Source organism: Tursiops truncatus, chromosome 10, assembly GCF_011762595.2.
Source record: "Tursiops truncatus isolate mTurTru1 chromosome 10, mTurTru1.mat.Y, whole genome shotgun sequence".
Classification (NCBI taxonomy): Eukaryota; Metazoa; Chordata; class Mammalia; order Artiodactyla; family Delphinidae; genus Tursiops; species Tursiops truncatus.
The window spans coordinates 4,159,057-4,176,876 of NC_047043.1; the positions used below are offsets into that span (position 1 = coordinate 4,159,057).

Consider the following 17,820-nt stretch of genomic DNA (forward strand, 5'->3'; position numbering starts at 1 on the left):
GTTCCCCTCACCCCGCCCCAGCCATTTTAGTGTCACTAGTTGACATGATATCCCGTCACTGGACTGAACAACCCTGAGTACAATTCCTTCAAACAAAGGCATTCATCTGCGTAACTACAACAGAACCATAAATATCAGAAAATTAATACTGCTATATTATTACTATTCTTCCTTCCAGTCATGTTTGAATTTTAGTATGATCTAGAATTTGGAAAATATCTCAAAATTTCTCTGGTAGTAATGCATGAACAGGAGCGATTTGAATGCATTTTAAAATTACTGCTATGTTATACCTAGTTGCATGACTGTGTAGTCAAATCACTATTACGGCATACCTTTGACTTATTGGTGTGTATGTGTAAGAGTTTGTCACTGGAATACTTGTTTCTTCAACTTACTTCATTGCATCAGTGGGAATTTTCATAATATTTCATCTGTAACTACCAGAATTTATTAGGATTAGGTGACTCAAGTCTGCTAAGATGTGACCTGATACTTGGGATGCATAAAACAGGTGAGTCCACAGCTGACATAATTGTTTGTGTGTGATAAACTCAAGAATTTAAAAAATCCTGTTTTATAGTATTCCCATAAAAACAGACATAGAGTGTTTAAAATTATATATGCTGTATTATTTAGTGCATAGCTGACAGAAGAGTTCTTTCATTTTGATTTGCTACTGATAAGACCTGAATCCTTAGTTAATCAATTTACACAAACTAGCTTCCAGCTCTCTACATCTTAAACCTTCTTTCTCCCACATACTTGCAGGGAGGAGTACCCTAAGTCACATTCACACCACGGTAGATTTCTGTTCCCTGCACCTTTGTGGGTAAGAGATGGCAGTATTCCTAGAGGTTGTTCTTACACTGAGACAAGCAGGAATGACTTCACTACACACAAGGGCACAATGAACCACGTAAGTGTGTCCAACTGAATACAAAGTGGATTTATTCCCAATTCACCCTTCCCTTATTTTGGATCCCCAAAATGCCAGTGGCTATCCAAATGCCCCCTGACTCAGAGGGAAGTGTGACAAAGGGAAACCTGCTAATTCAACTGATGATGGTTAAAATATCTTCCTTTTGCAAATTTTACAAGTATTTATGACCATGTGAAAATGGTGCCAGGACCCCTCCAGGGTTTAGGAATGCTGTTGTGCAAATGAGTGTCCGTGAAGCACAAGCTTTGTTACCTTCCTGGTTAATCTGCTCAGGGGAGTTTGCAGAGGGGTCTCTGCTCTGCGCACACATTTGGAACCTTGGAGTAGCTTCATCCTTCACCTTGGATTTCCTGGGCCCTGTCATTGTGTGACGCTATGAGAATCTGACCTTAAATAGTTTTTATTCTCAGAAAGTCCAAGGCATTTGGGAGGAATACAGAGAAAAATTAAGAACTAAAAAGTTTTTTAGTTTGGTGTAGAAAAAGAGTTTAAATGGTCTTTTTCGTGTGGACTATGAACCTCTCCAATAAGTGAAGATGAAATTAAATTCAACTGACATTTAATTGAGAACTTACTACGTGGAATGCATTATACGATGATGTGGACAACACAGAAGTTAGACAAATCATGTGAATTAACGAATCTTACCTAGATGGCCTTACAAAATGGTTAATTACACCTGGCTTAGGTGACTCAGTAAAAAAGATAATTTATTTTGAAAATCGGGAGGTATAATTTTGCACTAGTAAGCCTTAGCGTGTAGTGGCTATCTCCTTGAGATGAATACTTACCAAAGAGAAGATAACGAATTAGCTTTTTAAGACTAAAATGATTCTGCATTCCAATAACTAACTAGTAATGAAATCATCACTCTTGGTTTATAGAGTGGACTACCTAGACCACCAAGAGATAATCAAAAAAAGTATATCTTTACCATTTAACTTTGAAATAGCTTTTCACTCACCTTTTTCATGTCTTTTCTTTCTCTTCATATATGAGACAGAATTAAATGTAATAGAATCAAAGGGAAATTATCATAAAAGTCAATGAAATTAGGTCCTGCTGAGAGTGACTGCATCTTTAGAGAGAAAGACTACTGTCTTTACCTTCATCTTTATCTTAATCCCCAATCTAGAATCATTTTGGTGAGCTCTGAAGTTGACACTGGTTTTGTGCTCAGCACTGCCCACAGTTGAAGTTGGCTCCATTTAAGGGTCCGCCCCAGCGAGGCCATGCATCTACTTTCATCGCGCTTTCCTAGAATTTCAAACTCTAATATTTTTCATATGCACACGTAAATGAGCCAGAGGAGAGAGGGGATGCACAGGGGAAGCAAAGATGCTGAGAACCCCCTCCCCCCGAGGGCCAGGGAAAGGGGAGGGGAGAGAGCCGCTGTGACCCTGGGATGGAATCTGTGCAAAGAGGGGCCCTGAGTTGTGGTGGATCAGTTCCTGGGCCGCGCAGCCTCCCCCCCCCCCCCCCCCCCCCCCCCCCCCGCTTTCTTAGGACTTATCGCCAATGCATTTACTATCAGCAGATCAGAACTGGTCTTCTGAGACATAAGACATTTCCTTTTTTCATAGCGTCATTTCTTTTAATTCATATTTCTCTGAGGGCATAGTTCTCATACACTTAAAGCCCTCAGGATTTGGAAATAATCAACATCTATATTTCATTCTAAACGGGACAGCTGTATACCTGGAATGACAGGCTTTTTCTTTCCCAGAAAATTACTTCAGGGGCGGCAAAGAGACGGACACAAGAATGGAGTTTGAACATGGCTCTTTTTGTTCCAGGGCTGGTGTGTTTCCTGTGCTCTGTTGAGCTGAAGGACCCAGAAAGTGGGTAATTGCATCCTTAGCCCTAGTGCCTTGTTCTTTACAGAGCAGGCCATCCCAATTTTCTGTGACCTTTAGTCAGGTTATAGACCCTGGGGACCGAACCACTTCAGACAAAGAACCCAGCTCAGCTCCGCACCATAGGAGACTCTTTAGTGCCCCCTGGTGGATGAAGGAAGAGATACACGGTTCCCAAGGACGAAGGCCGAAGACCCAACAAATTGGTTAATTCTTCCCAGGGTGGAGGTGGGGCCGGTGGGAGGCGGAACGATATTGGCTGGATGTGGAGCTGGGAGGTTAGAGGTTAACTGGGTCCCTCCCTTATTCAAACGCTCCCTATTTTGTGGTGTCCTCCGTTGGGCCCAGGTCCTTCATGGTTGCGTTCACTCTGGCCTTCCACTTTGGCCCAGCCTTCCTGTCCAGGGGTCCCTAGCCCTTCCCATGTGAAAGGAGTCCCTCTCCCAGCTAACTCTGATGGGGGATGGGCCTCGACCTTGTCACACATTTTCCAGCTCTCTTGTTCCTGACAGCGTTTCCTCCCGGAGCTGTCTTCTCACTCCTAGGCATCTCACAGCTTACCCACCTTCTTGATGGTGGTTGGCTAGCAATGACTCAATGAGTTTTCCAATGAATTTGTGTCTCCATATATACGCAGTGTTTCTTGAACATCTGACCTCTTCCGACCTGCTAATATAATTAACAGTCATTTTTGGAGCCAGGTTTATTATTAGCTGCCCAGCCCTTAACACATCCTTGCTTCCAGACCTTTACCTGCTTTTATAATACCCCATGGTTGTTAATTGAAAGGCAACTGTCATTAAAAACTGGGCCTCGGGTGCTGTGGAAAACGCCTGGGAATCTACCTAATAAGTTGGAAGGCTCTGTCTTTTTGTTACTTTTACCATCTTTCATTACTAGCAGTCCAAGAGCGTATTGTCTTTATCTGATAAAAAGAGTTGGCCAGAAGGGTGTATTGATGAGGCCCAAGTTATGGGTTAAGAGAGAGGTAATGATATTTCCATCTACGGACACACTGCACATACAATCCATGATAACCACCTGGGCCACAGAAAGGACTGGATGACACAGTGAGCGTAGATGGGGAATTCCCTGGCGGTCCAGTGGTTAAGACCCTGTGCTCCTACTGCAGAGCGTAGATGGGGAAATGGTAGGTTTTCTGCCAAACACGGATCTTATAATAATAAATATTTAGACTTGGAAGTGACTTTAGAAATCATCTTATCCATTCTCTTGTCTAGTTTAGAACCTCATGAAACTATTCCCAGCAGATGGGCTGGCAGCCCAGCCTCCACTTGGGGACCAGGTTGGGGATTCACTACCCTGAGTGGTTGTTTGGTCCATGATGGGAAATTGTATTTGTGGGAAGGTCAGCACATAGTGCCTAGTTTTGAGATAGAAAATGAAAGCTCAGCTTTTCTCCCTTCTGTAACCTTAATCTCCAGATTCCCTCAACCCAGCCTCATTCTGAACCGCAGCAACAGAAGGGGCTCTAGGGTGACTGATGTCTTCTGCAGAGTTGTTTAAAACCACTTTGGCAGTAAGATGAGGAGGGAAGAGGCTATTTCTGACTCTTTGATTATTGTCTTGAGGGTGCTTGTGCATGGGAAAATGGGAGGTACATTTCTGGGAAAACTTGGTCAGGATAATTCAGGTTAGAATGCTTCAGGACCTTCCATTCCCAGGGAGGAGCAGACAGACAATGGGCTATGTTCAAACGAGCTGTGTTCAACGGCCGAGTTCTAACCCCTGTTCCCTTTGATATTATTTTGGCTTTAAAGCTGAGGTCAACGCTAGAAGGCGGAATGGTTAAGAAGGAAATGAACTACTGGAGATACAACATCCCTTTAGGATTTTAGTAGCATGAAAAATACTTGAATGGGAGTAACCGAGATGACAGGGCAGCCTGAATTGTGAGTGCCAGGGAGAGTAACCCTCCCTCCCTACTCTATTGGGTGGCCACTGTGATCATTCATTCATTCAGCAATGCCTATGGACAGATTATTCAGCACGAGGTACACAGTGATGTATGCACCAGAGCCACAGGGCTCTTTTTACAAGAGGAAAAGTGGAGAGCTGCCTAAATGGGATCTATTTTAATCGTTTGAAACTGTTAGTCATTTTTGGCAAAGGAAATCGTCGTGATGGGTCAGCCAGATACTACAACTTCTTTCAACATTTGGTAGGAATTGTCAGGGAAGCCATGCCAAGGCACAACAGAGATGGAAAGAGACAACCTACTTTAAGCTTAAGGGTTATTCATTCCCCACGTGTTAACATATGGTTTGCCATACAATCGCTACTGTATTTGTTGGCTTTTGCGTACGATGACGTGAACCCCAATTGAGGTGGTACGAATTTTAACTGTGAAGGGTGTCGGTTTTCCAGGTTCTTTTCTAAGCTGTGTCTGTAATGTGATATTGAAGTGAAAATAGTAATTCCCCTGTCTCTGGCATCCAGGTTTTGCCTTCTTAGCTGGAGAAGGAGATGAGCAAGCAGGTCCAAGATGCTCATTTAGGGGAATTCCCTGGCGGTCCAGTGGTTAAGACTCTGTGCTTCTACTGCAGGGAGTGTGGGTTCAATCCCTGGTTGGGGAACTAAGATCCCCCATGCCACATGGTGTGGCCAAAAAATTTTTTAAATTAAATTTTAAAAAAAGATGCTCATTTGGGTCTGATCAAATGGTGGTCTGTCAAGAAGTAAATCCTGAAGCTTGATGTCTTCTGTTAAGCAGGAAAAAGCCCAAAGAAACTGAATTAGAACTCAAGAAGTATTCATGGACAGCTTCTTAGGCCAAAGAAGGACAGCACAAAACTAAAAAATCTTGTGTAGCCAGACACTGTGACTTCACTTGGCAGTTCTAAGAATAGTTTTTTTTTACATAAATTTTACTAAGGCATAACTAAGATTAGCCCCAATGATCCCTGACTCCTAATATTCATCTCTGTGTGATTCCTTCCCCTTGACCTTGGGCTGGATCCAGTGACTCACGTTTCATGGATGTGACAAAAATGATGGGGTGTCACTCCTGAGGTTAGGTTACAAAAAGATTTTGGTTTCTGTCTTGTTCTCTTGCTTTCTCATTATGGTGGAAGCCAGATGTCAGGTTGTGAGCTGCCCTATGGAGAGGATGGCAGGACAAGGAACTAGGAGAGGCCTCAGTCAACAGCCAGGGAGGAACTGAGGCCCTCAGGCCAGCATCTGTGAGGAGCCCACAGATGAGCTCGAAGGCAGAGCCTCTCAGTTGAGCCTTCAGATGAGACCTCAGCCCCGGCTCACTTTGACTACAGCCAATCTTGAACCAGAGCAACCAGCTAAGCCATGCCTGGATTGCTGAAGTTGTTGGTTATTTCGAATGCTATGAACGTTTTGGAACACTCATCTTCTGGTGAATATATGCATCATCTTTCTGTCGGATATATATCTGGGAGTGGCATTACTGGGTCACAGCATGTATTCAGATTCAGTAGACACTGGCAAACAGCTTTCCAAAGGCGTTGTACCAATTCACACTCTAGCCAGCAGTGCCCAAGGCCAAGCTTTTATCTCACTGTTTCGGCAGGACTCTGCCGCTTCTCAATTCAGCGTGGGGCCAAGTAGGCCATGGGATTTTAATGGCGTATTTTATTGGTAACAATACTAATAATAAGAAGAATAACAGCAAAGCTAACCTTTTGCATACCTAATTATCTGATGTTTTAATTTTCAAAAAGCAATATACAGACAGGACTTCATTATGTACTATTACTTTATGTGTATCAAGCACTAATAGGACAAAATAGTAAGCGCTACTGAGAATACGTAGATACCATGGTTGTCCTTAAGTTAGATTTCTTAGGAGATAACCAGGATTAAAGGAAAGAGATGGTGGAAGTGGAACACTTTTATATTATGTTTTCAATATTGAGGTTATTTAGGTGAGCTCTGGCTTTGTTTTTTAGCTTAGATTTCCCAGATAACGGCTTCCTTTTCTGCTTAACATTGCTGGTGAGGAGATCACTGAAGCCTATTGTGTTTCATCATAGACAGTGTTTTTCTTGTATTACACCTAGTTTTCAATTTTATGTCATAGCAACGCTTCGTTGATCTATATGAGTTTTTAGCATCGTATACTCGGTAACGCTAGTTGGGATATTATCGAAGATACCTAGCTTTTCTTTTAATGATCTGCATGAAAAACAGATTTCTTTATTAGAGTCATATTTTTTGAATTCATGGTTATAGCCAAGAGAAAGAATAAGACTCATGAGCTCGGCCTTGTGTCCATAATACAAGCAGCATAGAGAAAATCAATTGGCAGCAGCGGGCAAATACCGTGGGCCCTCGAGCCTGGGCAGGCCTGGTTTGAGTACGGAAACACCTGGTGGGAGTGTAAGCTTGTCACTTAAAAATCCCTGGAAGATACAGACGTCCAAATCTGAAATATGGGTGATGCTAGCCATAGGAAACTAGCCCCGGAAACAGTAAAGGAGAAGCAAAGGATAAAATGTCGTTAAGAGTAGGAGAATAAAGATGTCATTATGGGAGGAAAATATTCAAAATCCGTATTACATGCCATGGTTCATAATATAAGGACATGTTCTTATAAGTTGAGGAAACTTTTCTGGGGGAAGGTATAGACTGGCAAAGCGGATGCCCTCGGCTTTCTGAGGAAGTGGCGGTGTCTGGGCTGGTGAGCGTGGCAAGGATGTCCAGTGCATCCTGCCACGGACGCGGAGGACTTGCTTGAATATGGCTCTTCTGTGGGTTTGGGATGGTGCTTTTTTTTTGAGTATAGGGAGTACATCGTTTATTGACCCTGTGTTCCCCCACTACTCCTGACTCGTAGGACAACAGGTACAGAACTGCAAGGGATCATCCCCAGCTCCGTGGATGGGGCAACTCATTATGACCCCTGGTGAGTACTCAGGACACGTTTCTAGAGGGCAAGACTGGTCTAGGGCCACTGCCATCAACTGTGGCAGGAAAGTGACATTTCCTATGTTCGTGGCTAATTTCCAACAAATCTTTATTAGGCTGTTAGGCTGCTTACCTGTAGCAGTGGCCATAAAATTTGGGTTTAGGTACAGCTAACATAAAAATAACTTAACTTTATTTCATTTTGTTTCACATAATTAGAGGTAAATCAGAGCTGACCTGTGGGTAAATCAAGGCATTTTAAGACGTTCAGGGAGAAACAATGGCATGTAGGTTTGTGACCAGACTCGTGAACTGTCCCCTGGTCCTTCACTGGAAAGCTGGGTTGGTGGGGTGTTAGGGGAACTGACATCTCTTCGAGGTTCTCGAAGGAATGGTCCTATTTCCTAAGTTTTTGTGAAAGAGCAATGCCATCCTTCACTGTTATGTCTTCTCTCTCATCTTCAAGTTATCCCTAGTGGTATCTAACCAAATATTGATGGAGACGTGGGTGAGGAAAGGCCTTGAAAATCATAACTTCAAAGTCAAGGTCACTTGCATTGCAGTAAGATATAACCAGAGCACTTAGCCCAGAGGTCTCAGAAAGGAGACCAACTTACTGATTAATGTTCTTCCTGCTTGGAGGAGATGCTCAGTGTTTTGAACTTTATCTTTCCTATCCAAAAAATATACAGAGATATAGAGATATAAAGTTTGTTCTTAACTTTAATCTCCACACATGTGAAGAGCTCTAACATGTGTCCTCCCAAGTCTAATAGTTTAAATATTGCCAGTTCCTTTAATTCTTCCTTTTAAGCTATGATGGCTTTGTTGTCATGTCTGGCACCTTGGAGAGGCAGCTGGAAAGCTGAGCCCAGCTAGGATGGTTGACCAGAGCATCTCCATGTGGCTTCTCCAGTATGGCCGACTCAAAGAAGCTGAACTTTCACAGAGAAGCTCAGGACTTCCATGGAGAGGATTTCAAGAGACAAGAAGTGAAAGCCACCCGTCTCCCTGGGTCTGAGAACTGATAGAGTTGTTTCTACCACATTCCATCGGTCAAAGTGACAGGAGGGTCAACCTAGTTCAAGGGGAGGGCAGCAGAGGTGGATCCCATCTCTCAGTGGAAGGAGTGACAATGATCTTATGGTTATTTATATTCTACCGTCATAAAATAACAAATTCTGATTGTAATTTTCTTCGTGCTATACTTCCCCATCGCCTAAACTTGCTCAAACCAGAAAGAAGAGAAAAGAGCGCCCTTCTGTGTTACAGGTACTTGCTTTTACTAATAGGAAGTAGTCATTAGGACCCGTTATGTTTGAATTAGTTTCAGGGTGGTGAAACATTGCTTAGATAATTACTGAAGTCCTAGAACTATGATTAGTGTGAAAATTAACGGGAGTTCATGAATTGTATTAGCAGCAAACTTATCAAGCATCTTTTAAAAATGTCCATTGTCTCTGAAGCTAGAAGATGTTCCTAAACTCCTGGCAATTGAGGTGAACAAAATTTCCTAGTAACTTTTCTTGCTGCAACTGAGGTGCTTTTTTCCCCCCTTCTCATTTATTTATGTGTTTGTTTTTATAGAGTGATTTCTGACAGACACATTCAAGAAGATGTTGATGTGGTTTTCTTGTTTCCATTCCTCCGTAGAGGCTTATGGGGGTAAAAGTGAGTCGAACTGAGCTGAGGTGCTGCGAGCAGAGGGAAGCTTGTCCCGAGGGGAAGGAGCGTCTCTGGAAGCAGTGGGCTCTCGTGGGTACAGCTTTGCCTTAGGACAGAGGTGAGCACGGCCCTAGGGGGCAAGATCCTGGGCCTCTAGCAGTCCCTGCCCCTGGTAGTGGGGATGCTCAAATTTTAGCGTCTAGGAACTTGCCTGTCACACACTTGGATCCACTTGTGAGATGCATGGCTCCCCTGACACACTTCCTCTCCCACTGTATCCACTTGGGCCCTAGTACACCTCATTTCCCGTCCCTGAACCCAAACGTAGCCACGCCCCGTCGTCTACCCTCCTTCCTGACCTGAATGGGTATTCTACCCCGTACTCGCTTGTCCCTCCTGGACCCACTGTAGTTTTTAGCTCTGAATCCAGTTTTTTCTTTTTCTTTCTTTCTTTCTTTCTTTTTTTTTTTTTTTTTTTGCGGTACGCGGGCCTCTCACCGCCGTGGCCTCTCCCGTCGCGGAGTACAGGCTCCGGACGCGCAGGCTCAGCGGCCATGGCTCACGGGCCCAGCCGCTCCGCGGCATGTGGGATCTTCCCGGACCGGGGCACGAACCCGTGTCCCCTGCATCGGCAGGCGGACTCTCAACCACTGCGCCACCAGGGAAGCCCTGGATCCAGTTTTTGATCAGCAACTTCTTCTAGCCTTTCTCCACAACACAGCCTACAAGGAACAAAGTCTAGTTCCTGGAACTGCTCCAACTCTGACTCACACCTGCACTTCTGTGGCTAAAATCTCTGTAGCTACCTTCTAATGAATGACCCCATGAGTCATTAGGATGTGAATACAAAGAGTGCTGCCTCTCCTTGCTGGATACTCGCCATCCCCCCAGACCAAGGTAACTGCAGTTCCCAGGAAGGGTCGTCCTCTTTCCCTCATCTAGGCTGTTACCTGAGCTCTTCTCCGTGTAATGTTCTCCAACTTACCTCTTTTCCTTTCGATTTTTCAAGAGGCAACTTAAATCTTTTCTCCGTTATTCTTGGAGGTACTAGGGGATGTTTCTCAGGCATCTTTTTCTCTTTATTCCCGTGGTACTCTAGATATATACCTCCATTAACATACCTATCCCCATCTAATTACAGATTGATAAATATATACTTTATACATATTTCATCTATTTCTCTCTCTGGCTTCCCATCTGGCGTTGTGCACTCTCTCTGGGTAGGGACCATGGGCTTTTTATCTCTGAATCTCTAGCATGATGCTTACTGTTCAATAAATACTTGTTGAATTCATGCTTGCGTACAATAGTTAATGAGTGATGGATGGTTAAATGGATGGTTGGAATAAAGGATGGACAGGTGGTTGGAATGCTGGCAAGCTGGATGGTGGGAGGATGGCTGGAGGTAGCAAAGATGAATAAACGGATGACTGGGTGCACTATTTTAGAATAACATTGGAAGGATGTTCATCGATGATAACTTTACACCTGGAACTTTGTGACTTTTGATTGCCAGTGAGTGTAGCACAAACTCCTTTTCATCTCATGTTCCTATTACAAATTTGTGCATTTTTTATTTGTTATTATACTGCAACTCTTCAAAGAGTTTTGAGTTGGTTTTAATTCAGTATTCTTAAAACTCCGGGAGATAAAATGAGATTTAAAGAGCGTACAGTAAAGCAGAGGCTGATTTCACTGCCTGCTCCCACCCCAGCCTGGTTTGCCTCCATGCCTGGCTTCCTAGGCCTTTTTAGCTTCTCATCAACAGGTTGGAAATAATAATATTTACTTTTTTAAAGGGTTGATACAGTAAAATTATTTGAAACACAACCATATTCATACAATCTCTCTCATTTCTCTCTTTCTCACTCAACCATCTCTCTCTTTATCTATCTATCTATCTACAGTTTTGCATGTGTTGTTGTTAAGGCTTGCTTGATATACTCCCAGAAGAACCTTGTGAAAATAAAAGTATTGTTACCCCTCTTTAGTCATCGAAGTTATAAACACAAATAAGGATTCATTAAAAGAATAGAGGACTGGGCTTCCCTGGTGGCCCAGTGGTTGAGAGTCCGCCTGCCAGTGCAGGGGACATGGGTTCGTGCCCCGGTCTGGGAGTATCCCACATGCCGCAGAGCGGCTGTGCCCGTGAGCCATGGCCACTGAGCCTGCGCGTCCGGAGCCTGTGCTCCGCAACGGGAGAGGCCACAATGGTGAGAGGCCCGCGTACTGCAAAAAAAAAAAAAAAAAGAATGAGGACTATAACAGGCAAAAACTAGAATTTAGAGTCTCTGCTGCCATCTGAGATACACTGCTTGTTACCAGTGCTAAAATATGATTTTTAGAAACACAGCATTATTACACAGTGTAGAGTCCCAGTTGTCAAAGGGGATGGGCTGGCTCTAAGGTAGGTATGGCGAACAGGTTTTATTCTGAGTGCCAACACTCCTTATCAGTTGGTAATAGCTGCTTGGAGCACTGTGTGCAGAAGGATCCTGAGGCCCTATCTAAGATGCAATTGTTCAGTGACGTCTGCCACGAATATAGGACCTCTGGTACATATCTGTCATATATTTCCCATCTCTGTTCTAAGACCACAAAAGGTGTCCGTTATGATAGGTATTCCTGCTGGCTTGTCCACTGAGTCACCATAATGATTCATGGGATTATTCATGAAAAAGTATCGACAGAGATTTTGCAGTTTCTGGAAACTGATTTTTGAACCACACTTGCTCCTTTGGTGCATGAGGTTAATAAAATATAGAGAGAGCAGTGAGGCAAGCTAACTGTAACATCATTACCCCTTCGAGTCCTTTTCTCTAAAGGAGAGATGCTTGTTTCACTCTCCAGGGTGGGTTATCTACTGCTAAAGAAGGGTGGTTTCTTGAGCAGCTGTGGTTAGTAACATGTTGTCTTGAAAAATAAAAGTGTTCACTTCTGTGCAGATGCAAATACAATCAGAACTTTATTTTAAGCTTTGATTACATTCTAGTTAATAAGAATATACTCTATTAAGCCAGTTTAACAGTCCAGCTAAATGCATTTCAGTTTAGAATTGAGTATTGGAAGGCTTGGCAAATGCTGGAAGATTACTTAGTACGGTTAGGTATGATGTACCTATAGAGGGGACCAGCGGACCCTCATGGATTCCTGGTGCTGAAGGAACAGTCTCAAAGGCTTAGAAACGTGCTTGTAGAGACCAGAGAATTTCATTGGGACGTTTCCCCAGCTTCCTTCTCATTGTTCATCTTTTCTTTTCTATCTTTCTTTTCTTTTTTTTTTTGCTAAGAATCACACAGTCTACTGACCTAAATCCCATTCTAGGCATATCAATGGGTGATTCTGACAATAAATCAGCCTTGCAAATAAATATCAGATAGCCTTGTCTGTTGGAACCTCGGAGCCTAATACAAATGATGTCAGCATCCTCTGTCATTGGGTGTGTGGTAGCGCTGGTAGTTTGCAGGGTGGAGTCCATATTACCTTGTAGCACCTGTGTGCCGAGCTGAGGTCTCAACACGGGTGATGTGAAGGACAAGAGAATTAGTGGCTGCCCATCCTTCCACGTGTCTGGTCACCAAATCTGCCAGCTTCTCTAACTTGTTGGGTTTATTCCATCTCTGAGACTGTATCTGGACCTGTGTCATTGTACAAAGGAGATGCTTCCAGAGAGACAGGTGAAGTATAATTACTAATTAAAGAGACTAATTGCTCACCCTTACTGTCCCAAGTCGGCCTTGTTACTTTCTAGTACTACAGCCCCCAAAGGGTTAAAGTTAGGGCTAATGTTTCCTGCTGATCAGGCCACAGTGTGACAACTCCTATAAAATGCACTATCAAACTACATTATTTAATAGTTCTGAGTATTGCACCTGCTTTCTTATCTCCTCTTGGGTGATTAAGTTTTCCACAAATGCAATTTGTTAATGTGGGGCCACATCTTCTCACAAGGTGAATCTGTGAAACTTGGCAGGCTCTAGCTTTGCTGCAGGTGCAAGATGAAAGACCTTTCCCTGGCTGTGCCGAGAAGAAAAACGATGCTGCGCTCAATTCCTGGGGAAAATATTCCGACACAGAGGATAAAACTGATCCCAAGAAAGGGGACTAGAATTCTAGGGCCCAAATCATGTGCTGGCCTCCTGTTTGGGGGGCACATTACCCTGAAAAGGCTGAGCGGCGCGTGAGCAGCCCTGTTTTACGTGAGGCCAGGTATCGAGCCAATCCCCTTCCTAAGGGAAGTCCTCCGGCACTTGGAGCTGCAGCCATCTGAGATGAGAAATGATCACTTTTACTCTTATGACCTGTGAGAGCTTAATGAGGGCTTAATTTAAGCTAATGCTCAGAATCCGTTGGAAGATGGAGCGATTAAAAACTAACTTCCACATTGAACAGCCACGCTGAAAAGTGTGTCTTCAAAATACGTGGCATCACCACTCTGGGGCTCGACCAGTCCTGTCCGGGTCCTCACAGCTAAGTTAAAGCAAGAGCTGACTATTTTTGCATTAGAATTTCCTTAGCCAAGACTACAAGGGGCCAAGTGCTCGGACCCATCTCAGCCCCCTGCGCGTCTACATAGGCGGTCGTCTCTGGATCTGCAAGTCCAGCTCGCCGTACACGTGTCTCAAGGAGTCACTGGTCAGGCTGGCCATCAGCTTGCGAGGGCCAGAAACCCAAGGCCGACACACCTCCTCCCATTTCACGGTGGAGTTGGGCCGGATTTCCCTGAAAGGATGGAAGAGACAGGAAAGGTTTTATGCTCCAGAGAGGCAGCCCCAGTTTCCCACCTTGACCAGGAAGCAGCAAGGCCCCTGCCTGAGTCACTCTTTCTTTCTTTTGGTTGATGGTGGTTGGAAGACGGAAGGGCCAGGGTGGCTGATGTCCAGTGGCCGCCCGAATGAGGCCCCTAGATGAGGCTCGAGCAAAGACAGCCCCGTGGGCCCTGGTTCCTCCCGCACAGATGCATCAGCTGGCCCTCTGGTGGACGTGGTCCATGCAGTGTGTGGTAGAGCTGAGCTGAGCACCCGGCCAGCCATGAGCCAGCTGAACTTCAGCTTATCCCCAGGCTTCTACAGTAGCCTTGAGGACATGACTGATCTCCCTTGGTTCATCTGTGGGCTAAAGTACCCTCCTGGCATCAGACTTCTCTCTGAACCCCCAGCTGCCTTTACTGAGGTCCTGACGCTCTAATGGGTTCTGGTCAACCCCCTGGGATAGGCCTGTTCCCAGGCCCAGGATCTGGAACGTCACCCAGCATGCTCTGTAATTCAAAATCCTGTTTCAGCCAATTGATTTCGGTCCCTTGCCCACACACCTTGCTGCTACGCGTTTGTTGCTGATGCCCTAATCCATCCTGAGGGCGGGGCCTTCAACGGTCCTGCTTTTCCTCATCCCCTGCGGCCATGCTCTGAGGTCTTCCTAAGCGTCATGGCCAAGCCCAGCCCAATAGATGACGAAGTCAATCAGGGTGGGGCATTTAGGCTTCTGGAGTATTTCACATATCCCGCCCCCGCCGCTCCCAATGGGATATAAGCTCAGGAGGAGATTACGTGCAGGTTTTATACGTATGAGAGTCCCCTGAGGTGGACACTATGCGACAAATTTTCTAGTTAAGAAAAATGAAGGGATTAAACACGGGAGGCAACGTTTCCATGGTCACACAGGTGTTAATGGGCAAAGGCAAGATTTGGACCCAAGTTTATCTGTTTCCAAAGCACATGCTCCTTCTACTTCTCTATACTAGATTTCATCCTGTATCCTCCAATGAAATGCCTTTTCCGACGGCTCTGCTTGCTTTTTCATATGTCTGATTTCTCAAACAAGACAGATGCCCTTTTGTTCAGTATTGAGAGCTTCCTGCAGGTCTTGTTATTGGAGGATTCCTGGTCTCCGCTCTCTGACTCAGGCCAGGCATGTGCTGGGCAGCTTTGCGTATAACCCTTGGCCTGCACTTTTCTGGGAAAGCATCAGGGATTTGAATGGAGACCACCACGCATGTCTTAAAAAGAGAGAAAAGGGACCAGACTCTTTTTATGGGGTTACTGGGGCACAGCATGTCAGAATTGGAAAGGACTTAGAAATCACTTCATCCGACTGTCCCATTTTACAGACGAGGACTCTGAGGTCCTAAGGAGCCTGTGGAATCTTCCACAGTCACAGATCCTGACGGCCCAGACCCTGGAAGAACAGAGACACACACTGGGGACACAAAGAGGGTGCTCAGAAATGAAGAACGTGTTGTGCAGAGGAATTTGGTAGGTAGATCCTTAGACCCCTGAGCGAGGGCCCAGGGGATGGGAGGCCACTTCCTACGAGCTCCACGGGGTGGCCTGGGAACCAAAGGAGCTGACGGCAGCACTGTGGCTTTGAACTGGAGCGGTGGTGGGAGGGTGGCACAGACGGGGACTGTCAGTGAGTCTAGAGTGGTTCAAAGGCCTCAGCTACAAGAGCCCCCGTTTGCCCTTGGAGGTCAGGGCCATACAGCATCACTTTAGACAGAGCCAGAGCGAAGGAGAAATATGGGGCCATCCACCTGTGCTTGACCTACTGTACATGAAGTTAGAGTCCCATGATATCCTCAAAGATCACTAAAACAACATGAATTTTACCTGGCTGCAGGTGTACATCCTCTGGGATGAAAAGGGGAAAGGCTTCAAATCTTAGAAATCTAGCCGCTAAATAAGAAATCCCTTTACTCTTGTATCTGTGGCCAGTGAATTGGGACATGCCTCTAAGGCCAGGGGACTCCTCTCTCTAGGGCTGCCCCAGGCACTGGTTCTGAGAGTCTCAACGTCTCAATTAATTTGTCATTAGCTCTTAATTTTTGTTCTTTAGAAATGAGGCTATATACATTATCTTATTCAGTTATAGAAAAGCCAAATTATGTGACAAGCGCACACCCAGGGCCTACATATGGGAGTATTTTTCCAACTCAGTAAATTACTTTTATGATTCAAGGTTTGGAAAACGCTGAGCTCACGGCGGGTTTCCTCACCTGTAAAAGGTCTCTATGAAATATTGAGAGGGGTGTGGAGAGGGTGGGCGAGTTAGTATTTGTGCTGCGCTTAGAACCGCGGCAAGATGTGGTTAAATACCACGTATTAGACATACGCTGCTGCTGCTGCTTTGCTATTATTATTGTCACCATCACCTTTGTGGTCATCATTTTCTGCCTGAACTCCCTGCAACGTAATTTAGGAAAGTTCTTCTGGCTTGTATGCAGAGGAACAATTCTCTACAATTCTCTCTTAATTTAAATAATCTTTTCAGTATGAATATAGGTTTTTAGATATTTATTTCTCAGTAGCTGTGCTGTTTTTACCCTGATCCATTCATGCTTTCTTCCCCGGTTTTCCCAAGTGATCCATCCAGAACATTTTGCAAAGGAGTTGTCCCACTTAAGGATATGGCCTGCGGCCTAGAGTGCAGGCAACTCCCTCAAACAGAAACTGTAAACCCTGAGCTTTACTTCATTGTTTGGTCTAACTCATTAACGCGTCCCCGTAATGATATCCATCCATGTATCTATGCCCACTCATGAGCATCACTGCAGATACTCATGAAGAGACACATGCATGCCTAAGTATGCATTTACCTACAGAAAAATGCATGCACAAAAAAGAAAAAAATCATTTCCCCATCTTGCTAAGGGAAGTATAAAAAATAAATAAATAAAGTTCAAAAAAAAAGTGGAGTAATACTGGAATAATCCTATATTCCCAGGGATAGACGTTGTGATAAATGTTTCTCAGTAATGCGCTGAGCAATCGGGATACGCCGGCCATTTATCATCTTGCGCACAGGCAGGCGTCGGGGATTATTACCGCAATAAACTGCAACTATCAACGGTTTGTCCTCCACGCGTCTAGCCCTCTGTCCTACTTGAGAGACTCAAACTTGAAAACAAAATCACAAAGTCGGAGAACTTTTCTCTTAAAATAACTTACGGAGCCTCATCATTTTTTAAAGAGAAAAAGGAATCTGGAAGATGAATTGTTTGATGTTGCAGAAGTATCAAGTGCAGAAGCTGGACAGCTGCTGGTCTGTGGGAGTAGCACCTCCGAGCACCTGCAGAAGGCGTGGGGAGGTCGGGGGGAGGAGGGCAGGAAGGTAAATCATTTTGGGGAGGAGTTGACTGTGTCCTGACTGAGGAGTGGACGCGGTACTGCCTATTCCTCCTTCAATCCCCTGCTCGCTAGCTCCCGCCTTCCAGACCCTCTGCTTGGAGCTCCAGACCCCCTAACGCCTAGGGCCCTCGGATGGGCAGGTGGGGTGGAGACTCCCTTGACTATTCAAGGCGTGGATCTGAGAAAGGAATACAGTCTTGTGAAGGGTTCTGGTTCTACAGAATTGCACTTCTTAAGGGTCCAAGTTGTCACATTGATCTGCCGCTCTTTGATCAGGTCTTGGCGGTATAGGGTACACTGCAGTGTTTCAACCATCCGAAAAGATGGTTGTGGG

The 17,820-nt window shown here is 44.8% G+C and overlaps 1 protein-coding gene across 2 annotated transcripts in view; it reads right to left on the bottom strand.

Annotated features, from left to right (window-relative positions):
- Window positions 1–12,305: 12,305 nt before the first annotated feature.
- F13A1 (coagulation factor XIII A chain) overlaps window positions 12,306–17,820 on the bottom strand; it is a 136,644-nt gene continuing 131,129 nt past the window's right edge. For both annotated transcript variants that reach the window (XM_033863792.2, XM_033863794.2), the window contains one exon: window positions 12,306–14,085. In XM_033863792.2, the coding sequence (XP_033719683.1) occupies window positions 13,932–14,085 (154 nt within the window). In that variant the 3' untranslated portion in view covers window positions 12,306–13,931. The remainder of the gene's footprint in view (window positions 14,086–17,820) is intronic.